Genomic DNA, 25,617 nt, shown 5'->3' with positions numbered 1-25,617 from the left:
ACGACATCATAATAAAGCAGAAAACATAACCTGAAACTGAATGCAACATAAAAAAACTCCAATGGAAAAAATAAGAAACTGTTTTTTAATGCATAATATTTTACTTTGATATACCGATCAAAAGGTCTATACCATTACCATGATCTTTCAGAAATCATTCTGATATTGCTAATTTATTATCAGTGTTGGAAACAGTTGTGCCACCTATTTTTTTTTTTTTTATATAACATGTGATACTTTTTTTAGGTCCCCTTGATAAAAAAAAAATGATAGGCCTAGCAAAATTTTCTATCTTGGATAAATGCTGTTCTTTTTAACTTTTTATTCATCAATGAATCCCGAAAAAAAGTATCACCGGTTCCAAATAAATAAATAAATAAATATTAAGCAGCGCAACTGTTTCCACCATTGATAATAAGGATCAATGAAACCTCAATGAAAATTCAGCTTTGCATCACAGAAATTAATTATATTTTAAAGTAGCCTATATAAATTTAGGGGGAAAAAACATTTTCTTCCATTTATCTTAAATTGTAATAATATTTCACAATATTAGTAGCCTATATATTTTTCTGTTTTTTTTTTTTTATTAAAATAAATGTAGCCTAAGTGAGTAAGATATTGCTTTCAAAGAAGTAATGTTTCCAAACTTTTGAAACGACAATACATTTATCTTTACACTTTTCTAAATGACTATCAGTTAACAGTGTGTGTGTGTGTGTGTGTGTGTGTGTGTGTGTGTGTGTGTGTGTGTGTGTGTGTGTGTGTGTGTGTGTGTTTTCGGTTCTATTATCCTGGCGAGGCGAACGCGCCACAGCGCAGCACAATCCCACTTGATGACGTCGATCAGTTTCCGCTGTCAGTCATTCCCCTCCTCGTGCCTCCTCTACTATCGCTAGAAGAGTCGCTCGGGCGAAAAAAAAGTCCGACTCATCGACCTACGGACTACAAACTTTCTCCTAACACCAATACCTCGAAGAAATGGAGCTGGGATTATGGTATTAAAGCCTGGAGCGCTTGCGATGGAGATTTTATTGCTGGAACTGCTGCTTTGTTGTAGTCTGACGGTGATTCGTGGTGAGTAAAATAGTTTTTGTTAAGTTTTTTTTCCCCTACTGCTCTGAGGTGTTGAAGTCATTATATCACCGAGAACAATGTGATACAACGTAAAACGCACGAGCGCGAAACAAACTAGGGCACGGTTGGTCTCGTGCAAGTTTTTTGCCTGTTTTGTTTTGTTTCGCACAAGCGTGTATTTTATAGAAGATGTTCGATAGTGCAACAATAGTTTGAGAAGTAACGTGAGTTAAAGCTGTTGAGCTGATTAGATCTAAAATATATTCTGCGGCGGGTCTGTGAACCCAGATGTGCACTTCTGGAAGTTGAGTCGAAGCATTACAAGCAAAATCCACATTTTGGGATGTCTGCTGTAAGTATTTGACATGTTTGAACGGAGTAACTTATTTTAACTCCCAGGACCGAGTAAACTGCTCTGGTTGTGTGTTATGGAGGCCTCGGTGGTGTCGGATGTCAAACAGCGATAAAACACTGCAAAGTTGTTAAAGGGCTTTTAAAAGTTTATAAAAGTTTGTTGTTTTACTTGACCTTCATCGGAATACTGTTATTGGCTATTTACACTAATGTTAGTTTCAACGGAAACGCTGCTGAAGTTCAAGAGTAAAAAAGAAAGACTCAGCAAGCCCAGAACGTTTTTAGTTGAACCAACGTATATAAATATTATGTCTGTTGTAACTAGTCTACATTTGTTTTGTTTACTTAACTAGTTTGTTTAAAATGGACATGCGTGGTTATAAATTAATTTTTAGAAGTAGCCACAGTCTTGAATAGCACTGTAAACAATTATGGGATCAAAAAGTTATGAAAATACAGCTCATCAAAATAGGTTAACGTTATACAGTTTTCAACTTTTTAGTTGAATGTCAATTCAAGGCTTAAGTTGAAATCACTTCAAGTTGATTGTACTTAAATCTGGCAGCAACTTTTTTTCGGTGTAAAAGAATAAGCAAAATAGTTTTTGGTGAGGTATATTACATTTTTGAATGTCAACTCACTTTTTGAATATTCATACCAACTCCCTATTTTGGCTATTGGAACAAACACTAATAATTAAATGTCTATTTAAAAAAAAAAAAACAACCTGGACACATGATTAATATCATATAGTTTCATAATGTTAATGAGCAGCATTGCTGAAAACTTTGCTGTTAAAGATGCTGGTGAGAAATGGGCGTTCAAACAGACCTGTGCTTAAATATTTATAGTTTTAGCACCATGTACTCATTATTGGTTTGCTGGGATGTTTATATACTCTCCTAGCAAGAGCGAGAGATTGAACTCTGGTTTGGTTTTATTTCTGGGGGGAATAAGCGAGCAGAACCGTATGAATATTTTAATTCAGATTCATTGAGTCATTATAGGCAATGCAACACCTCCTCTATATTGTTTTCAAAGTTTTGCCAGCCACTACACACAGACCTTTTACATTAGACTAGTCTACTAAACCATTCCAACAAACGTATTTGATTAAATAATGCTTAAGATGATCAGTTAATATACATTGGAGTAGTTAGAAATGCTTTTATTTATATATTGTAAGATATATTCTGATTTGAATGTAGGCTTAATGAACATTTGAGCAAAAGGGTTTGCAAAAGAATTCTTATTAAATGTTACAATGTTACCAACTTGTCAAAACAATATGAATCTAGTCCATTTCAAAAAGGTTTTACAACCTTATTGTTTTAGAAAACCTTTAAGTTCCTCAAATAACAATTTGCTTACATTTTCCTCATTGTACTATAAGAAAATTTATATAAGTGTGCTTTAAAGGGATGGTTCACCCAAAAATGACAAATTTGTCATCACTTACTCGCCCTCAAGTTTCTGTACGAGTTTCTTTCTTCTGTTGAACAAAAAATATATTTTAAAGAACGTTGGTCACCAAACAGTCGACGGCACCCATTGACTTCCATAGTATTTTTTTCATACTATGGAAGTCAATGGGTGCCGTCAATTGTCTGGTGACCAACGTTCTTTAATGGGGCTGTCAAATGATTAATCGCGATTAATCGCATCCAAAATAAAAGTTTGTGTTTACATAATATATGTGGGTGCACTGTGTATAATTATTTTGTATATATATAAATACACACACATGCATGACATGTATATTTAAGAAAAAAAATATTTATATATAAAATATTTATATTTACATATCATGTAAATTATATATAAATCTATATACAGTATGAAAATATCTCTTAAATATATACAAGCATGTGTGTGTATTTATATATATATATATATATATATATATATAATAATTATACACAGTGCACCCACATGTATTAAGTAAACACAAACTTTTATTTTGGATGTGATTAATCGCGATTAATCGTTTGACAGCCCTATTCTTTAAACTATCTTCTTCAGTGTTCAACAGAAGAAAGAAACGCATACAGCTTTGTAACAAAATGAGGGTGAGTGGCCTAAATGATGACATATTTTTTTTTTGTGTGAGCAAGCCTATCCCTTTAAAGAACCCATAAACCAAGATTATAATAAAACGCTTGTAATATCTAGAATGTACCATTGCAGAACCTTTCATTTTCAAGAGTGAGGAAACAAAACCTCCTTCTTGGCTGAAATGTACCTAAATTATTGGAGGCTATTTTGTTTATTGAATGCAGCCGTTGTTGCATTATTATTACTAGCTAAGCTATTATATTGCAATTATGAGAACAGACCATCATGTTATTTGTTCTTTTTGAGTGTGGGCTCGGTGAGAAAAACCTGATTTATTCAGGTCACGTCAATAGCAAGTGGTTCATTTGTTGACATGTCACTATGTAAGGTATTGTCTGCAAGCAAGCATCACTGGAAATGTCTCTGTAGTTTTTCTAGTATAAATTCAGATTTAAAAAGTAGTAGTAACTACTTATTACCTACTATAGATTTCTTTTTGTGTGTCTGTATTGTATTCTAAGATAAAAGTGATTGAGGAAAATCTGGTGCATGTATTGCTAATTTAACATGCGTGAACAACAAAAGGCCTTGTTAAATTTTAGCATAACAATAACCACAAAACTTTTGATGCAGTTGTTAAGCTCCCGGCAATGCCAATCACTCCTTAAGCTAATTAAACAAGTTTGCATGTGAATTAAAGGAGGTATGGGGGAAAATGAAGGAAATGTAGCATCCAGTTCCTGTTTTTATCTTATTGTTATTTTTATGTACCACTAGTTTTTTATTTGATTTTGTATACTATGATAGATAGATAGATAGATAGATAGATAGATAGATTTTATTTGGATCATAAGAAGGCGTCACAGAGTTCACCTTTTTTTTTTTTTTTTTTTTTAAACGCTTTGCGTGTTTGCATACTTGCATGTTTTCCTTAACGCAATCTCTTGGCTTTACTGTATGGTCTCTTGCTGATATGGGTTGGAGGAAGTGAGCGACCGGTTTTGATCGTAATCAGACAGATCAGGTAGGTAAAAGGAGATTGAGGACAGAGGAAAAAAACAGAATGAGCTGAGCAGCTTTTCATTTGAAGCTCTTTTACCCATTTTCCAGGACTCTTAACGTGTTCGTAAACCTTTGTGCTCCTCCCTTCTGTAGACGGTTAATTCTGGTGACAAGCTCAGACTCCTTCAGCTGTTTCTTTGTGCTGTTCATCTACAAAGGAGGAGCCCGGTGGGCCCAGGTGCTCTCAACCACCCCTCCTGGCACTACAAAACTTGGAGAAGAGCGGAAGTTCCTAAGTCATATGGGTGCTTGGATATAGAGTGGAAATGAGTTCTCCTAGGGACGTCTGTTTAGAGAGATTAGCGATCTTCACGCTGTGGCTGACATTTATTGGATATATTACTGGATTTTGTTTCTTCTAGTAACGCCAAGTTCACACTACAGGATTTTAAGCCCGATTTGCAAATCGTTGAGCTTGCCGACAGGTCAGGGTGTTATCGCGTGCAAATCGCGGGGGATTAGCGAGCGATGAACGCTTGCCAATCTGTTAGTATGATAGAGCCAACAACGCATTAAAGATGCTCGCAGACGCGTCACCGAGCCCAGAAAAATATCTAGCATGTTAGATATCTACACTGTAAAAAATGTTGTTGGATTAACTTAAAAAAAATAAGTAACCTGGTTGCCTTAAAATTTTAAGTTCGTTGAAATGGAAAAATTTAGTTAATAGAAAGAAGGAGATTGATTTAATCATCATAAACTTCAAAAATTATGTTATCTGAACTACATCAATTATGTAAGTTGATTCGACAAAAGAAAAAATGTTGTGATTACAAAACATGAAAATATTTTTTACAGTGTAGAGCTGTCGCACGACTCAACCTCAGTAATGTCATGAGCTACAGCCAATCAGAGCAAGGCATGGGTTGAGGTCAACGGGTATATCTTATTTTTTCTTTTTTTGCATTTTCTTCTCAGAGCAAATCATCGCGCAAACATTTTGCAGGACTAGTTTATGTCTGACGTCTCTGGGTATTGGCGCACGTGCTGTTTCGCGTCATTTCGGGATCGTTTTATCGTGTAAGTTTTCGCGACAAAATGTTGTTTGTAGACAAGATAGAATCGTTGGGTGACAGAGTTGTTGTGCGTTACCTCCTGTTGCGGATCAATCACGTTGTTTCGTGTGGTGTGAACAGCTCAACAACTTGAACACTCCTAATTTCACTGAGAGCAAGTCATGTAGTGTGAACTGCACAGTTCAGCCCGGCGTTTTAAAATAATGTAGTGTGAACAAGGCTTAATGGGATACTCCACTTTTTTTGGAAATAGGCTCATTTTACAACTCCCCCAGAGTTAAACAGTTGGGTTTTAATGTTTTCGAATTCATTCAGCCGATTTTCTGATATTTAGAAGAATATCAGTAACCAGACAGTTTCTGGTCCCATTGACTTCCACAGTAGGAAAAAAATATACTATGGAAGTCAATGAGACCAGAAACTGTCTGGTTACTGATATTCTTCTAAATATCAGAAAATCGTCTGAATGCATTTGAAAACGGTAAAACTCAACCGTTTACCTCTGGGGGAGTTGTAAAATGAGCCTATTTCCAAAAAAAGTGGAGTATCCCTTTAAGCCGCAGTGTTTAAATGTCCATTGAAATGAGGCTCACTTTGCTTTTGTCCTCTAGATCTCTGGCCCGTTGACTCTAAAACCATGACCAAGTTTCTGGAGTTCATCTGTTTTCCCTTTTCTTTCTCATAAGTGCACCTCAGATGTGTACTGGGAGAAAGATTTGTGTCCACATTATATCTATCTGTCTAACTTAACTTTCTTTATCATCAAAAAAAGAAAAATATTTTTTTAAATCAATTGCCTTACAAATAAATAATTACTCCTAAAAATGCCATAGGGAAAAAAATATTGTCTCTGTGTGGACAATAATGAAACGATTTTAACTTAACCATATTGTTTATGTAAATTAGTTACACTGGGAAACTGAAGTGCTTTGTTAGCGGGTTAATTAACTCAACCAAATGCATCCTAATATGAGATTAACCGTATATTTATACAAAACAAACATATTACAATTATATCTGCACAAAAGCGAACTTGAACTAAGTTACGTGTTAGAATGTGTAACTCCTATTGTGGATGCGCTCTTCAATGCACTGAAACACAGCAACTAACTAACCCAAAGAATTCATAACGTTTTTATTGCATTAGTGCTCTCTTTATAATCTTATGTAATATGACAGTCCCAATCATAGTTATTAATGTGTGCATTGCAGCATGCGTTGAAGCTAAAGACGATCTTTACCATATTCATTCTTAACTAAATGCTTCCTATATGAGATAAATCAAATATGTATACTCACAAAATCCCTAGTTATACTGTACGAGTGAACAACCTTTATATTTTGTAATAAAGGTTAGTCACAAGGGCTGATAATCTAATTTTCTTTAAATATAGCCTAGCTATCCTTCAATTAATGTGTTGGGGTGAGTAATCTCGTCTGTTTGGGTAGGAGATTGTGCTGGGTAGGAGGGGGTGGTCGTGGTTTATGCATCATGCTGGTGGCGGACGGTGGTGTATTTTCTTGCACATTTGGGCCGCAGAGGTCCGTGTGATCTCATAAAACAGTGCAGCTGTTGGGACGAGGTTATCTTTTTAATCCCCACTGCTCTGTGCTCGCCGGGGAAGGAGGTGTCCGAATCCTCCCAGGCTCTGGTGGACCATTCCAAAGGCTTTTCTGTGCAGATGGAAGCATATGCTGCAATTATACTGCTTGAATATGCATCGCAATAGTCCCACCTAACTAGGGCTGGGCGATAAATCAATAGCAATAATTATCGCGATATATACGCAACTGAAAATGGGTCCTATTTTATCTGTCGGTGGCCCATAACATCTGTTGGTGGTGGCAACTTTATTTCCAACCACTGCGGTGAGCTTCCAAAATGGGGATTTATACCATCTTGTCCTATATTCTCAAAGGAATGAGAAGCTCGATGTTAATGTTGTTTATGCGCCATGCAAATAATGCTGTGCATGCTTATTGCAGACCGTTGGACTAGTGTTATAACAGAAAAGTGCTGCCATTTCTGCTGCATATGAGAAACATTAAATGGCAAAAGCAGAACGAAACAGAGCTGCTCGTTTGAACCACGCGCCACATGAAACATTTATCAGCATGACTCAAAACACACCACAGCGTGAGCTAAGAGCGAATGCATTTACTCGCTGACCATCTCAATCACACACTGTGGATCTAGTGAGAAGCATTCGCGTTCAGTGCAGCAGAGTTGTCCCATACAAACCACAAATCAAACTTTCTGAACAATACTGACACGGAAAACAGGAGAAACATTGAGCCAAAAGCTATAAAAGCCTTTTGAATCGACAAATCACCAACTTTTACCATTATTTACTGCAGTGACACTAACTGAAACCACGAGATTGTGGTAGAACTGTGGGATAGTCATACCAAATTTAATTAAATTATTAATGTTGACTAGCCTGGCTAATGCCAGACCACGTATCATTGAGAATGAAACGTGGTCTGGAAACCACGTTAAATTTCTCGTATTTGAGGCGTGTTTTACGAATGCCCAGAGCGTATTATTGGGTGCTACGAATGTCTATCAAATGCGCTTTTGCTCCCTCCCCGTTCTGTGATTGGTTCCCTATTTCAGGGGAAAAAAATAAAATCACGCTGCGGCAAGGCAGAATGGGGAAACCCAGGCTTAATGTTGACATTAAATGAATAATGTAGTTCAAAGTCCTTATAAAAGCCTACAGAAAGACTGTGCGCTCCTATTACTATTAATGGGAGAAAGTGCAATACGAAAAATGGCAGTCCCATAAGTCCCGCCTTCTAAAGAAAAGAGCCAATCTGTGTTTGGTAAAGTCACCGCATCACTTCAGCTGCCTTTGGAAGCTCTGGTTCCTATAGAAACAATGAGTGTTCTCAGATGTGCGCTTAGGACTACGCATACAGGTTTTTTTTTTAATCATGATTTGAGCACTTCGAAGCAAAATCTATAAAGCAGTCGTTATCAGATTTCATTGGTGATTTCAAATATGAAATTTAATCGTAAGCTTGGCAGTTTTTTAGAATTTCATGTTTCCCCATTCAAAGACATAGAAGCTGCACTTGCATGTCCGAGAGGCGTTTCAAAGATGGGCGCCGAGTCAAGTGACTTGTCTTAAGGGGACTTTGATATAGGCCTAATTTGCAGTATTTTTTCTTAAGCAGTTTTTGTGCATTTGTATTTATAATAAATATCTTTAGGCTACTGTTTTATAACAGATAGTTGCTTTTTACCATGGTAGTGAGGTGTGATGTGTGGTTTCACCTGTGGTTAACATGATCCAAATACTATAGAAGACCAAATTTTATTTTACCCTATAATTTTGCCCTTTAAAATGAGGTTGGTACAATTTTTACATAGGCCTAATTTTCCTGTTTTTGTTAATGAACATAAATTGACATCTGCATCCCAACTAAAGCAACTATCAACTCAAGCTACTGTCCAATGTGCCATTTTAAGAGAAAATATGTAGCCTATTTTTTTAAATGTTCACCTGGGTGTTTGGCAAGTGTTTGTCATGTTCTGATGATTTTTCTACAACTTTCACTCAGTAGCAAAACTCTTTAAAGTTTTGCCTTTAAACTTGAAAGAAATAAAGATTTGACATATATCGTGATGGTTCCGATATCGACTGATATGAAAAATGTTATCGTCAAGATCGCCCAGTCCGACACCAAACTGTGTAAATAATGCGTAAATGCTTGAAGAAACTAACTGATAAGAAGAAAGAATAGACCTGCATCTCCTTTTTTAGAGTGATTTGAGTTGGTTGGTCTCTGTCTTTGATGTAGTTGTGAAGCTGGAAGAAAGGAGTTAAAGAAGTGGACCAAATGACTGAAGGAGAAATCTGTGGGCCAGACGAAGTGAGGAGAGGGGATTTTTGTTTGATGTCTATGGTCTGTTGTTGCTTACAGCATGTGTACTTCACGCCTCTGTCACCGTTTAGTTGACGAAGTGCTGTGTTTGGATCAAGTGTATACAACTGTAAATCATGCTAAAGTTGCGTTTACACTTGCCAAATAATTGCAAGACACTTCCTGTGGTCATAGCCGGGCACACAAGTTGGTGAAAAACTGTACAGAAAGGTCAGCTTAAAGGTGTTTTGCACTTAGCATAATTTGGATATGTCTATAGTAAATTTGTCTTGAAATAAGTGTTTTTTTGAATAGTTTTAAATGGCCCAGATTAGAGAGGATTGGTCAAATCTGGTTTCTTAGAGTGATGTATATGGCAATTACTAAACGATATGCGTATGTGTGTTCTTAGCAGGAAATATTTAAATTACATGACTAGCTAATGCTGAGCATCTGGTATATATCTCTTTAATACTTTCAAGGTTTTTTTCCTTTTTTTGCTCAAAGTTTGATTTCAAAGTCAAACAACAATTCATTAGTATATGCTTTAGATTCAGGGTTTTTAATTCCAATTAGGAAATAGTCAATTAACAATTTAATGTCAATTTAGTACACTTAAAAAATAACAACGAAAAAAAATAAATAATTTTAAGTGTATTTTAAATCTTATATATAATTTAAAGCGCCTTGTTATGTTGTCGTATGCTGACTAGTGAAAAAATAACCCTCAAGCCCAAAATTGCTGCAGTGTTTGCTTTTAGATAGCACCAAATCACATATCGTGCACTGTTTAGTCTCGTAAGACTGCTTGCTTAGTGGATAGCAGCCTGGGCAGAAAGCTGAGATCACGTGATGGAAAATGGCACTTTAAGGACCATTGAAAACTCAAAGTAACAAATTGCTATTACTTCGGCTCATACTTTAGGTTGGCATCTAAACAAACCTCTTATCACAGGTATTAAACTTTGGTGTGTAACTCATCCTGTAAAGTTTTGCTACATCTGAAATCATGCAATTGGTTGAGGATTTAAACCTTCTAGTGCATGACATGTAAAATAATACTCAGAATATCTTTATTTTTTATTTTTATGGAACTGTTTATTGAACAAAGGGCTGATCATATAATGCAATACACAGATGAGAGATGTACAATATGTTACTCAAAAGCCTTATACATCATAATTGATACTCAGTTTAACATGATATTTCTAAAAAAAATAATGTATGCATAATCTAGTTGATAAACCAAGTTTATAAGTTAATTATACTTTACTTGCTACGCTACAAAAGTATAAACTATCGATCAGACAACAGAAGGCGTGTAATAGATTGTGTGTGTACAACAGGTTTTTTCATGTTGCTAATTTAGAGGCCTTTCGCCTTCCGAAACTTGCATCTCAAATATGATAAAGTTGGCTTTATAGGGTTAATGTTAATCCTTGAGGAGTTTGAAGTGTTATTATTAATAGCTTTACCACGAATATCAGAAACCCGCAGTTGCTTGCCGATGGTGACATGGTTCTTAGTAAAGCGGCATGCTGGTAAACCACAGCAGGACGTCCCAACCCTCAGCGCACTCACCATAGCCATTGTGTCTGCAACTAATGACATCATATGTCCTGCCCCCACCCCCTAGACGTTATTGATTGCGATGTGAGTGGCACTTGCTGGCACATGCGGACGGGTGCGAGGTGCCAACTGGCAGGCCCCGTGGAGATGTCTGGGTGCCAAAATGAAGGGCAGACGTTTCCGTTGTTTCCTCTGCTATCCTTTCCCTAGAGAGCATCACATGTGCCTCTCATTTAGCTCGATGAGTTCATGAAAAACACTGATTATTTAGAGACCGGGAGCCTGGATTGCTGCAGACAGACGGAGTGGATTATCAAGCATGCTTTTTGAAAGAGCAGATTTCTTGGTAGCAAAATTGCAGCGTCATAATTTGTAACGAAAATGTTATTGTCTGTTGCTCCGATATTATGATGATGATTTAACCCAATGAAATGAAACCTTGGCCATGTCTTTGGTCACATCTGAACTTTCGCCACCAGGTTCTCCTTTGCTGCTCTTCGCCAACCGGCGGGATGTTCGTCTGGTGGACGCGGATGCGGGCCGGTCGGAGTCCGCTGTGGTCGTCAGTGAACTTGAGGATGCGGCCGCTGTGGACTTTCTTTTCTCTGAGGGCTTGATATTCTGGACGGATGTCAGTGAGGAGGCCATCAAACAGACCCACTACAACCTCACTACTATCTGTAAGATCAGTGTTTTTTGTTTTGGAATTTCTGTAGATGCCAATCAACACACACTGACAAAGGCAAAGAGCCAAAACGTCGAAACTGTCTGTAATAAAAGTATTTTAGATTGCAGTTGCAGACCTTTTTTCCATTTTTTGAACTATTGTAGATGATAATGTAGATATTGCTATTTTAGAAAATTTAGTCTGTGTGTCCACCAAAGCGTTTTAGCCAGCTGAAAACGCTAGACGCCGTGCTTTATGCGCTTGAGAGCGTTTTGGCAGCGCATCGTTTTTTCCGTTGAGACGTTTCGTTGCTATGATACAGAATATCCGCAGCACAGTTTACAATTTGTTCATACTAAAAATGTATTTCATCCATTTTGTTCAGTTAAGGCCTGTTAACACCGGGACGAATTTCGCGCGCGTTATTCGCCGACGTTTAACGCCTCGTGACTAAACAAAGGGCGCCAATGTGAGTGTTCACACCGACGTGTAAAAGCGGCATTTTTAAAAAAACGCCTTGAGTTCGATTTTTTTTTTTTTTTTTTTTTTTTTTGACGTGCCACGTCATAAGCTATGTAACCAATGAGATTGACGCTTTTGCTCATGTGTTTGGAGCTTCTGAAGATACAGTAAAACATAACTTGGGGGCGCTCAAACACAAAACGGTCTTGCCGAGCACACATGTGCAACGGTGAAGAAGATATACGCGTCGCCGTCTACACAGCCAGGAAGAAATAAGACGAGGAAGATGCAAGGCAAGATGAATGTAGAGCTGCTGTTCTTGTTGGTGCTAGAACATAAAGAACTATATGGGACTGCAAACATCTTGATAGAGAACAATATGGAGCTGTATTGCAGAGCAAATTGGTGCCATCTAATGTCAGGGAATGAATTTGCATGTTCACTCGGCTCATCGTCAGTGAACACAAAAAATACATCGTTTGGGTGTGAACACAAAAAACGCGTTGAAAAACGCTGATGAATAACATGCGCTGATATTCGTCCCGGGCCTTTAGCTCTGTTGGTTGATGTCGTTGTACAGAAAAAATGTTATGACAGTTGGTCAGTGTTGTTTAGTCCCGCCCCTCCTCCACTGTGATTGGACGGATGGGTAAAAAGTGACTGTGATGAGCGCTGCGTTTTATCCAAAGTTGAACATTTTTAAACTCTCGGCGACCAGTAAAAAACTTTGGGCGCTTCAGCGTTCAAAAAACCGCTCAGCGCCTCGTTATGCTCATGCCATTTAAAAAACGCGGTGCTCCCATTGAAAACAATTGAAAACATACACCAGGCACATAGAAAACGCTTTGGTGGACACACAGCCTTACTCAGCCGTTGGTTTTTATTTCTTTGAGCACATTGCTGTTTTCCATATTACAATTCTGGATGAGACCGGTAAACTGATAAAAATCTTAAAAATCTATACAATTTTTCTAAAAATAAAATGCATTAAATAATCAAAAGATAAAAGTAAAAAAAGTAAGGACAAGTTCAGTATTTTACACTAAAAGCCCTGTTTAAAATCGTTTCTGTTGAAATAGAACGGTTAAGATTGAAATTTGGACACATGCTGCTGGCCCGAGAATATTCGTTTTCTGTGGTTGGACCCTCCCACCTCCACAATGGTTGCAGGTGCACTGGAACAATCCTTCATAAAACGCATTAAACTTTAGTTTACAAAGACGTGAAACTCAACGAGTGGTCTGGGGTGTTCACTGATATTCTCACACAAAAATCGCTGCAAAAGATGCTTTCCAACAGATTTGATCATAGTTTTTGTCCAAGTCAAGTCAATGGAGTTGGACAAAAACTATGATAAAACCTCGGTCTGAACAATACCGAACATTGGCTCACAATGGCTGCATTTTATGAATTCAAAAATGCAGTAAAACAGTAATATTGTGAAATTTGTTTTCTGTTTTAATATTTGTTGAAATCTAATGTGATGCAAAGTGGAATTTTCAGCATCATCACTCCAGTCTTCAGTATCACACGATCCTTCGTGTATCAAAGTTGTTGCTGCTTATATTTTTGTGCAAAGCATGATACATTTTTTCAGGATTCTTTGAAAAATAGAAACATGGATTTTTTTTTTTAGAACTTTAGAAATGTCTTGGTCTTAATTTGGTGCATCCTTTCTAAATACAAGTATTAATTCCTTTAAAAAAGAAAGCCTACCCCAAACTTTCAAATGGTAATGGATGTCTAATAATACTGATATGTCATTATTGCAGTTTGTTGTAGAAAAGCTCTCTTCAAGATAAAGGACTTTTTTGGAGTTAAATATTTGAGCCGTTACTAATATATAAAATGTTTAAATAAAAACAATTGGCCAATTGCTGCAATATAATCTCACTCATGGGTCCACATATTCAAAAATGCATGTGATCAGTTTTGAGACATCCGAGAATCAATGCCGTTTGGCATCATTTCTCAGTCAATTAGGACATTATTTGAATATGAATACATTTTTGCTGGCTGCAACCCTGCTATAGCACAGCAAAAATGTTGGATCATTATCTGGAGGCAGAATAAAACATTTGAGGAATGCTTAAACTGATAATACTGTTATGGAACTGAATGGACGCCTTGTTTTTCAGCTATGAAGGAGGCCACGCTGGGCAAAGGGCAGACAGTAGTGGTATCAGGTCTGGATTCTCCCGATGGCTTAGCCTGCGACTGGCTCGGACGCAAACTCTACTGGACCGACTCTGAGACGAACCGCATCGAAGTAGCCAACTTGGACGGCACCTCTCGTAAGGTGCTCTTCTGGCAAGATCTTGACCAGCCCAGGGCAATAGCGCTAAACCCTGCTCATAGGTGAGTTCCTTCGCCTCGGATCTCATTTCCTCTTTTTCTCATCCCCATTCTCCCTTCAGTGGGTGGTCTTCGCATGTGTCCTTCCACCCTTGACCCCTCAGCATTCATTAATATGTGCCCTAGTTGTTTATTTATAGGCCATTAGAACTTCTCCCCTAAAGGGAGATTGGGATGCAACGTTGCGTTCAGGCTGTTTCCTGTTGTTGTGTGGCGTGTAGATCCTGCATGACGAACCTTCACTCTTCTGGTGCCGTTTGTTCGCCCCGAAGTAGATTCCACTTGTGCGTCCACTCTGACTTAGCTGGCGAGTTGGTTTGTTTATATGCAACATGTAACTTGAGTTCTGAGAGATCGCTCTCACTTACATTACTTAAGCCCTGGCTTAGCATCTACGCACGTAGTTGGCTTGAGACGTGTTCGGTAATGTGAGTCAAGTCTGGCTTATAGTTGGAGGATTGTAAAACAACACAACCTATATTCACATATGCTCACGTGAGAGTTATTCACAATCATTAAAGTTTATTATTTGCATGTGTTGGTTAAAAATTTTATTTCCACGCTGTTCTGCATCTGCACACTAAAAGCCTGTCAAACAGCGTGCGAGTACTAAACCAAGTTATATTTTGGTACTATTGTGCTTAAACTGTCAAATACACACAAGGTTTACATAAATGCAATCGGTGAACATAAACAGTTGTGAAAACCAGATGTGTGTGTGTATATTGGATCCGTGCATGAGGTCATAAAGTGACAGCAGCTTAATAAACATACTGCCGCTTTTCATTAATGCCTATCAAACAACTTCCGTAGCTTTATTAAGAATCAGTGTATGTATAATTTATACAGTAATGTCTGTTGTTTGATTTTTACATTTATTTTATTTCTTACTTGAATACTACTGTTAAATACACCTACTGTGAAGAAATAAAGCACTGTTTATTTCAAAATAGGGGAATTAGTCAGAGTTAGTCAACTGGAAAATATTAAAACCAACATAAAAAAAATCCCTGAAAAAAATCATCATACTTTTGCCATATAGCCCACCCCTAATATTATTTACTTTTGGTCTTTATATATTTCTGTCGTCAATTTGTCTCCATGAACATCAGAAATCTGCGTTTATGTATATATATGTAACATCATTTTATTTGAAATAAGATAGAGAGAGACTCATTAAATATCAAGGTCATTTTAATCCTGACAGCTCGAGTCTAGGTTTAAAAAGCTGAATGCACTGCTGGTGAACTGTGCTTTTTACAATTTTATCATCCATCTAGTTGCAAGCCCAAGGCTTTTAGCTCATTGTGTATTTATGACACCCAAGAGCAAGGACATTTTTTTCCCAGAATGCATTTCACTTTGTACGGTGTATGATGAAGACATTAAAAATGGAGCCAGACACTGTTCCTGGCTGTTAGCCTAAAGAAACACCTCCGTACCGCTTGCTTTTTATCAAAACATTAGTTGCCTGTTTTGTAAAGTTCATTGCATTTGAAAGAAATTTTCAGAGTGAGAAACCCATTCTCCAGCGCAAAGGTCCCGTTACTTTGCAATCCAAAAAGTTAACGTCTGCCGTTTTTGAGCAGACATATTTAATATAAACTTTGTGCACTTTTATTTTCTTATTTTCACCTCCCGAGAGCTTTGAGTTGAGATTTACTGTGGAGATCCAAGACCTCTGACAGGGCCCTGCTTCAGATCACTGAAAGGGGCTCTGCTTTTTACAACCCCTCAGAGTGAGAGCAACCGCATGCAGGGACCTCTGAATTATGTTTGTCTGTTCTCAAGACACGTTCATTGTTTTCACATTCTCCAAAAGAGGCTCGGGAGGAGTGAAAAGATGAATTACCATCAGATGAAAAGAATGGGTGTTTTTTTTTTTATTGCCATGGTAAATTTGCTGACTCTTCTTGAATTTTAAAGTATGACCAAAAAATATGTTTTATTGCCAGACAGATATGGCACATCCAAATACTTGACAGAAGTGTTTTATTCAGAGTTATATAGCGGTGAGGTACCTGATATTTAACGTTTGGAATCGTTGTTCATCAGTTCATTGGGTGGCTCCAGTTGATGTTCTCTGTTGCGTGGCCAAGCGTCAGGTTTATATCTGCCTATAACACCGACAAAATCACAACAAACTCGCTCGCACGCACTCCAGAGATACAGACGCTGGTTGTTTGTCAGAGAGTATTTCTTTAATGTGATATCTGGTTTTGGTAGCAACAACACAAAAAGACTCAACGTTGTTATGGTACTTTACCTTTTCTTCTGCGGAGTAAAATCTCTAGAATTGTGGTTATAAATATGGATTCAAATAGACATTTGACTGGTAGCTAAACACATTAGGCCGTGTGTCCACCAAAGAGTTTTTATCCAGCTGAAAACGGCAGACGCTCTGGTGAAGACGCCGTGCTGTGGGCGCTTGAGAGCGTTTTGCCAGCGCAGCGTTTTTTCCGTTGAGACGTTTCGTTGCTATGATACAGAATATCCGCAGCAGTTTGAATGTTGCGATAGTTGGTTGGTGTGGTATTAGTCCCGCCCCTCCTCCACTGTGATTGGACGGCTGGGTAAATAGTGAGAGTGATGAGCGCTGCGTTTTCCAAAGTTGAACATTTTTCAACTCCCAGCGACCAGTAAATACGCTGGGCGCTGTGAACAAAAAAAAAAACATTCAGCGCCTTGGTACGCTCATGGCGTTTAAAAAACACGGCGCTCCCATTGAAAACGATTGAAAACATACGCCAGGCGCATGGAAAAAACGCTTTGGTGGACACACGGCCTTAGCGAATTAGCTTTCTGAGGAATTCTTATCTGGTTTTAAGCAGGTGTAAAAAAAAGTTGTTGATAACCATAGTAACATGATCATATTCCTTTTGACGTTACACTAAGTTTGTCTATTGTTAACAGTGCAGCGATGCATGAAGCACAGATTGAAAGTTACTTTCTGTTGGTAACCTTGGCAAGGTCCACGTGGGGAAATCTTTTGAATTCCAAGTCACATGGATTCCTATCGAAATGACTGGAATTTGAAAGCACAAATTTGTCAAGCAACAGTAAATGGGGCCACGTTTCTCAACTGAATCAGACCACATCATTTCTCTTATTTGATAGCTGTGGTGTTTGAAGGCCATAAATGTAATTTCTCAGAGAGGTTATTCTCAGAGAGGTAATTTCTCTTAGATGGCTAGTCAATTAACCTACCATTGTGACTCATCCCTAGCTAATAAGTTACTAAATTTGAAGCCAAAGTCCCAGTTATAAACTTCACTTCAGATTGACATTCGAAGAGTTATTGTCCTTGTTACTGCCTTCTGCGATACCATTGTTCAAGCACCTCTTTGTTCTGTCAGCTGTCAGATTTCAGCAGTGGTGTAATGCTAAAGTTCCTAATTGAGAAAAATACAGCACAACCGTTGGAGCCACAGGCAGGCTAATAGGATGCATCTCAGGGGAGGAAGTGCTGGTTGAGTTTTCATGCTTGGTCTCCCTGCTGGCATGAGGCTTGATAAGTGTTTCCGTTGGCGACACGCTCGCTGTCGTAGCTTGTACGCTACAAGTAATCACGGCTTCTCTGGGCGAATGCTTCCCTTTATCCTTCTTGTCAGTCTTTTTTTATTCATTTCCCCTTGTCTTCATTCTCTTTTCTCCATTGGTTTTTTTGTGTTGATTAGAAAACGTACATTACATTTTGACACATATTATGGTTGTAGTTTAGCCACACAACTTTAACATAACTTTTCAAATTCCCTCACAAATAGGCTAATAGGATATACTTGACCTACAAAAATGGCTAGACTCACACACACACAAATCATTGCAACATATATTTTATATTGATTCATTTAGCAGACGCTTTTATCCAAAGTGACATGAACGGGGCATTGTTCTATTTAAGGAAGGCATAAAACAACTTGCCTACATGGTTCAGTTTGTCGACAACGTGTATCAATTCGCTGATTTGCCGTCAAGACAAGAACAGTTCCTGAACTGTACTTCAGTTAATACAACATATTGTAGCATGAGCTACGCATAATTCCATTTGAGAAGTATAGTGTGACTTTACCTTTGATAGGAGTGATATTCGTAAAAATTCGCCCTCATTTTCTATTTTCTGAGAAACACAAATGGAAATGATAACAGAGCTTTCAAACTGCAACAATGAAAAAGAAGTAACATGAAAGTGGTCCATTCGACACTATATTCCAAGTAAAAAATCAGCTTTGTGTGAGAAAAAGACTAAAATTGAAATTGAAATGCATTGAAAATCTCTATTTTATGACTTGGCAAGTGAAGACTCAAGTGCACTCATTGCACGTTTATCATTAGGGATACCAAATTACATTGTTTTTCGTATCTTATAAATTATGGCTGTGCTTTTTATGTAGGGTTTGTTGGGCTATAGACCCCTTTTGCGCCGACGTCACAGTTACGTTACGTCACGGCGCTAGCTGGAGGCAAAACAAAGTGAAAACTGGAGGCGGCCAATACAAACCAGCACAGATTCGGCTACATAATAAGGAGCTTAAATTATTGTTACTATTATTAAATGTCATTTTGTTGTGTTGTTTGGTGCAAGAATTGATGAAAAATGAATATGCTGTATCTGGAATTTTTTTTCTAGAAAATATTCACATTTTGCACCGTATTGCACCGTAACGTCACTCTTTACATTTTCGTTGGCTCGGCAGAACTGCGGATCGTACACGCAAGTCTTGTACAGGACCATATAGTTATAGGCATCTAAAGATTTATATGCCCTCAGTTTCTCTTTACGATCGGTTTCTCTATAAGGTAGGTGTAGAAGTCAGGCCACTCAACCGAGGTAACGTACATTAATCCTGTTAGATCGTCCATGCATTGAGTGAGCGTGTAGGCGGCTACGGGTCGGCTAATCCGGTTCCGTCCGTTAAAAATGACTTTTGGAAATAACAATCGCGGTCCTGGACACTGAGTGACCTTACACATTAAGATAAAATCGGATTTTCTCCAGTCATTGTTAAAAAAAACAAGCTAACAATACTTGCTAACTAGCGTTAGTAAAGCGGCCAGAGCGATCGTTCTGCCTCCACCTAAGCTCCGCCCACAAAAAAAAACGTCACCATGTTTACCAACTGAAAAGGGGTCTATACGATTTGGGGGGGAAATTGGATTAGGTTTTTTTTTTGTGTGTGTGGATAATTTTGATTTGCGATGTTTCAAAAAATTGCTGTATTACTTTTTAGGGCTGTACAATTTGGGGGAAAATCGTATTGAATTATTCGTATTGTAATATTTCACGTGAGGAGCAGCATGTGCAATCCGAGCTGCCCTTTTTTGGTATGAATTTGATATTTGTCAGGTTAGTATAGCTAGTTTATGATGCTTTTTGTTTTCCATGCACATTTGAATTATGTGCTGAAGACATAAAAAGGCTTTCTGGCAGCAAAGGTTAGAGTTGTTGAGCATGTGCTTGGGTTTGGTTGCTGTGTTGTGTTTCCCTCATATGAAGTGTTTCGAGCAAGACAGGCTCTGGCAAATATAACGCTGATATGATTTGCTTTGAAAACAGCCTGCTCTTGAAACGTTTGTTTAGTCTAACTCCAAATCCATGTTGCCTAACCTTGAGCAGCTTCCAGTCAATATTTAAACCGTTGCATACTCAATGTCCCACCATACTTGAGTGCGTTTGTTCTGATTGCATGTTACACTCCTTGCAAATAGGGATGTGAAAACTACATTTTCATCGTCTAGTTGGTGGGTTGTGTGAATGACTGGTTGACTACTTTTGACTTTGTTTTCTCTCAGATAATGGAATCCAGCTGACTGACCTCTTTTCTTCGCAGGTACATGTATTGGACCGACTGGGGGGAGGAGCCGAGAATAGAGAGGGCGGGAATGGATGGCACCAATCGCCAAATCATTGTACACAACCAAATCTATTGGCCCAACGGACTGACCATTGACCTCCAGGAGCAGAAGCTCTACTGGGCAGATGCCAAGCTCAGCTTCATCCACAAGGCCAACTTGGACGGAACGGCTCGGTCAGTTCCCTTATTCTTAATTCATTTCCTTGTATTTATTTCTCTTTAACATCCTGTTTGAAGCTGAATAGTATGGAGTCTTTGGCCCAATCCAAACACTCCCTGCACGTAGGCCCTGCTCGGGACACCCCCCACCACCACCACCACCACCACTTCCGCCCACTCTTAACTTGAGATGACCTCCATGCCATATACCACTGTAACCCGATCCCGCTTGGCATTATGGGTATGATTTGGGCCCCAAAGCCAAAGGGTTACATTTCCTTTTGTGTATGTAGGATTTTGTAGCTACTTCAATAAAGAAAGGTATGTCGGACCCTCTGCTATGTTGAGATTTGCATTGCTAGTCGATCTGGCAGAGTCGTATAGTCTGACTAGGCCTGTAGTTCAGCAGACGTCATTGAAAGAGGAAGCTGACCTAAATCTGGAGACCAGAGTATCATAGAGACTTATGTGATTTTAGTCTTCTATATGATAATTGATTCCTTAAAAACCTAATTATTTAATAATAATAATGATTATAATTTAATAGAAGATTTTTTTAAAAGATATTAATAAAACTTTAGGTGGCATTCGTAGTATTCCAAAAATATAGAAAAAATTAATTTTTGTATGAATAAATTGTCTTTCCTAGTATACATTTGGCTAATAATTTTGTATTTTTGAAATGTATGTACTTTTTTCTTTTTAAGTGGTGTTCAATTTAGTGATTTCATTTTCAATGTTGATTATAAAATATAATATTTCTTAAATTTTAATTCATAAATAATTGATTTATTTTGTTTAAATGCCATACCTTATGGTTCTTATTCTTATTAATCTGAAAAGTTAATTTTGAATTATAAAATTTATAGCTGGCTCCCTTATTTAAGTGAATTCCTTATATGCCAAAAATAGTTAAAAATAAAAATGTATGAGTATATATATGTATATATATATCAATGTATGTGTGTGTGTGTATATATATATACGTGTGTATAAAAAATTTAATTTAAATATTGATTTTAAATTATTTTTAAATTATTAGAAATGAGACTTGGTTCCTTCATTCTTTTTAAATCGTATTCCATAATTTATGTAGAATCTGATTTTTTTTTGTTCTGTTTATTGCATGTTTTTTCAATCCCTACTGTTATGTTTACTTTCAAGTAATAATTTACTCTGCTTGGTTATTCTTTGCCCACATTTGTTGTGTAACCTGGAACACAACAGGGAGCATCTAGTGTAATACTTTAAAAGGTCTTTTCCCCTAAATCAGTTTTGAGTGATTGCAGTTGTCTTCCAGCTGTGGATCATTGGTGTGCTCTTTATTCCGGCTGCTATTGGCCGGAGAACAGACACTTTGTACGAATACTGCTTACTGTCGCATCTTAATTTAAAATGGTTGGCACTTCTCTTTAAACGTTTACCCTCATTTGTTTTTAAAATAAAAAGCCCATCGAACACCTTTTAGTCTGTGTTTCAGATTGCTTGCTTCAAACGTTCCCGTCACTACCAAGAGTGCGTCAAAAGCTGTGAAAAATCTGGTTGTAATTACGTTTTGAGTATACTGACCCCCACTACCCCTCCCCTCATTCTGCTGTTCGTCACACGCTATTAAAATCGGGAGGGTGAACATGTCAAGTCTAACTCTTCCATGCACGCTCACGCACACAGACTCCCCCCGAACGAACTAACCAGGAAAATGTATCCACTCTCGACCCACTACATCTTGATGATTGATGAACGCCATTTGTTGGAATGGCAGCATAATGGTTCTGAACACTTGTCGTTGATCCACACCCATTAATTTATGTCGGGTGGTTCAGAAGGCCGCCGTTCGGCCGGACAAACGCGACAAGCGGCGCTCCGATGGACTCCGAAGGGAACTTCACTTAATAAGGGCAGCTGTACAGTTCGAGCACGGGGATGACTCCCTACTAACGACCGAAACAGATGTGGTCTTACAGGTCGATGACAGCCTGATTTGTTTAATTCCCCCCTCTTCTTGGAAAAGAAGTCCTATGGGCCCCCCAAAGGGAAGGGGGGTTCGGTTTCGCATGAGCTCCAGATTTCCTGAAGGGTCTAAAAAAGTCTCCAGTCCTCGGTTGATGTTGTTGGCTTCTTGTTGTGGTCCTAAATTCACGTTCTATATGCCTTTTTGGAAAGCGTAATACCTGTAGGCCTCTTATGTCTTTGAAATTGAGACATGTAGGACAACCAGAGTCCCTAACTTACATCTACTGGAATTATTTCCCATATAAAGAATTCCGACTGGATTCATAAAGCATGCTGGCTTGGAATGCGTGTTCCCTGCTGAAAAGACCAGCTTAGACATTCCAAGTTGGTCCAGGCTAGTTTATACACATTAGTGCTGGTATAACTGTTGAATATTGGTTGACCAGCATTGTTCTGAAGTCATGAAACCTGGAAGTATTGCAGTTTACATGATTTAAAGGGGTAACACACTCTTAAAAAATGCTGGGTTGTTTTAATCCATCTTTTGGTCAAATATGGACAAACTCAGCCATTGGGTTAAATGTTTCAATTACATTTTTAACCCAACATCTGGGTTTGTCCATATTTTACTCAAATTTGGGTTAAAACAACCTAGCATTTTTTAGTGCACACACACAAAAATTGTATGACTTTGTCTTCTGTGGAACTTAAGATGTTATGAATAATGTTTTTTTTTTATACCGTCAAAGTCTATGATGTCCAAAAAAATTGGGGGTAAAAATAAAAAATAATAATTAAAAAAAACGTTTTTGAAAGTCTCTTATGGTCACCAAGGCAGCTTTTATTTGATCACAAATACAGTAAAACAGTAATATTGTAAAATATTTTTATTTAATTAAAATAACCATTATCTATTTTAACATATTTGAAAATGTTATTTATTAATGTTTTGCTGTCACTTATGATCAATTTAATGCATCCTTGCTAAATAGAAGTATTTTATTTAAAAGAAAGACCTAAACTTTTGAATGGTGCGATACTTTAAAAGCTTTAAACGTCCAAAACGCAACATGTGTTGGCCGTTCGAGCGGGCTGTCTATTTACATATATCTGTTGACGTTTGCAGAGAGGCAGTCGTGGAGGGTTCTCTCACCCACCCATTCGCCCTTACTCTTTATGACGAGACGCTCTACTGGACCGACTGGCAGACCCGATCCATCCACGCTTGCAACAAACACACCGGAGAGAAGCGGAGAGAAATTCTTAATGGGATTTACTCACCGATGGACATCCAGGTGCTGGGCCAAGAGCGGCAGCCCAACAGTGAGTCTGCACATCACAAAAACTCACATCACTTGTTGATAGTTTTCGTTCTTTTTTTGTCAAACTAGAAAAAAATACACATTTTTATCCCAGGGCTCATGAGTTATTTGCTGGCCATGAGATTGAGTCTGTTTTGAAGCTCTAATGCACATCAAATTTTCACAAATCATGATTGCGAAGGAACAGAAATGTTCAGTGTCCCTCAAGAGATCCTTCACATTCCATGTTTGATTATTTTGTAATTTTTTTGTCCTTCTTTCAGCACTTACTGTACAGTCTCTTTGTAAAAGTTCCGGCCTTTTGGCCCATGAAGCAATCTGGATAGAATAGTTCTCAGGGACTGAAATTTTTCAAGTGTCCTGCATTCCACTCTGAACAAATAAACACAGCTCCTCAGTGGAGACAGGGAACAGTCCCAGCACGATCCCACCCCCACCTTAGTCTGTGTGTGAGGATGTGGGTGTGGATTGCTTCGAAACATTTAACAGCCCGCAAAAAGCCCACTATAGTGTTTGTTGTGTTGGAGGTAAGATAATAAAGAAAGGATGTAGCAACCATCATGCAAATAAATGAAGATCTAGACCAGTGAATGTTGATTTATATATATATAAAGTATATACACAATGAATTTAATAACATATATATATATATGTACAGACACATAAAATGGGCTGGAATATAGAGGGAATGCATTGACGTCCTGGCAAAAGATCTGCTGCGTGACTGGATTTAATAGGAGAAACTGTGAAAGTGCGACTAAAACGTACAATTTTATCAATTTAAACTAAATGTTGGACTCGAAATAGTGTTCCTTACAACTTACTAAAGATCCAGTGATCCATGGATATTGACATTGTGTTTCCTGACATTTATGTTTGCCTGATTTCGTCACCGGGGAAATAAAAGCAATATAGACCTAAACATAAAGCAAATTTACCTGTGAACGCTTTATTCATGTACAATATAGGTCTAAATCCGGGTTATCACTTATATCAGTGTTATATATACCCTATATATCATCATATCGTCCAGCCCTAAAACTTTATATATATTTTTTTGGGTCAGTGTTTATTAAAAAACATCCAATGATGCAAAATATGCAATGCTAAATATTTAATTGATGAGTTGTTAATATAGTATATATAACAATACAAAATATATGGGTATGGTTTTACACCTAAATTTAGCATATTGACACAAAATAACTGCAAATCCAGCTTTCACTGACTGGAGTCCAGTTATTTCTGTTATTTCTTTACTCAGAGTTTCCCCCATCTACCGTCTGGACGTAGATTTCGAATGCATCCAACAAAAAACAAACGTCCATTACGTCATTTGTGCCGAGGAGCATACAGTTACTGAACAGATCGGACACAGGCGCATAGATATCTTTTTAATAGTGTATTATTCATTATTTATTTAATTATTTATCGATTCATTTTAGCTGTTGGATTGATGATTGCATGTTACCACCATTGCTGTGTTTTTGGTGTCCACAATGTTGTTGCTACTTGGGGTGGTTTACTGTTATCTGTGCTTATGTTCAATGTGGCTCTCTTGAGTGCAAAACAAATTCCCCTTGGGGCAATAAAGGTTTCATTCATTCATAAAATGTAAACAAGCTTATGTCAGATGCGATTAATCGCGATTTGACCGCACCAATTCTTACTGTTTACATATTTATAAATGAATTATTTGTGTTGCATAGTCAATTGTTATTCTTTGTCCTCAAAAAATGTGCCAGAATCAATATTTCCTCACATGTCCCTGAACTGTGGACCAGTCATCCGTCAATTTGCTGGGCAGACACCACATCTGCAAACAGCACTGAGAATGAGAGGGG

General features: G+C 37.8%; 1 protein-coding gene across 1 annotated transcript in view; it reads left to right on the top strand.

Annotated features, from left to right (window-relative positions):
• Positions 1-858: 858 nt before the first annotated feature.
• The window catches only part of lrp5 (low density lipoprotein receptor-related protein 5), a 68,357-nt gene continuing 43,598 nt past the window's right edge, over positions 859-25,617 (top strand). The window contains exons 1-5 of the mRNA XM_039656882.2: positions 859-1,077; positions 11,483-11,683; positions 14,271-14,490; positions 20,316-20,513; positions 23,578-23,774. Coding sequence (XP_039512816.2) covers positions 996-1,077; positions 11,483-11,683; positions 14,271-14,490; positions 20,316-20,513; positions 23,578-23,774 — 898 coding nt within the window. The 5' untranslated portion in view covers positions 859-995. The remainder of the gene's footprint in view (positions 1,078-11,482; positions 11,684-14,270; positions 14,491-20,315; positions 20,514-23,577; positions 23,775-25,617) is intronic.

This window comes from Pimephales promelas, chromosome 25 (genome assembly GCF_988280905.1).
Source record: "Pimephales promelas chromosome 25, fPimPro1.hap1.1, whole genome shotgun sequence".
In the NCBI taxonomy this organism is placed as follows: domain Eukaryota; kingdom Metazoa; phylum Chordata; class Actinopteri; order Cypriniformes; family Leuciscidae; genus Pimephales; species Pimephales promelas.
The sequence above is the reverse complement of the archived record's forward strand: the minus strand, read 5'-3'. Positions and strand labels throughout refer to the sequence as shown.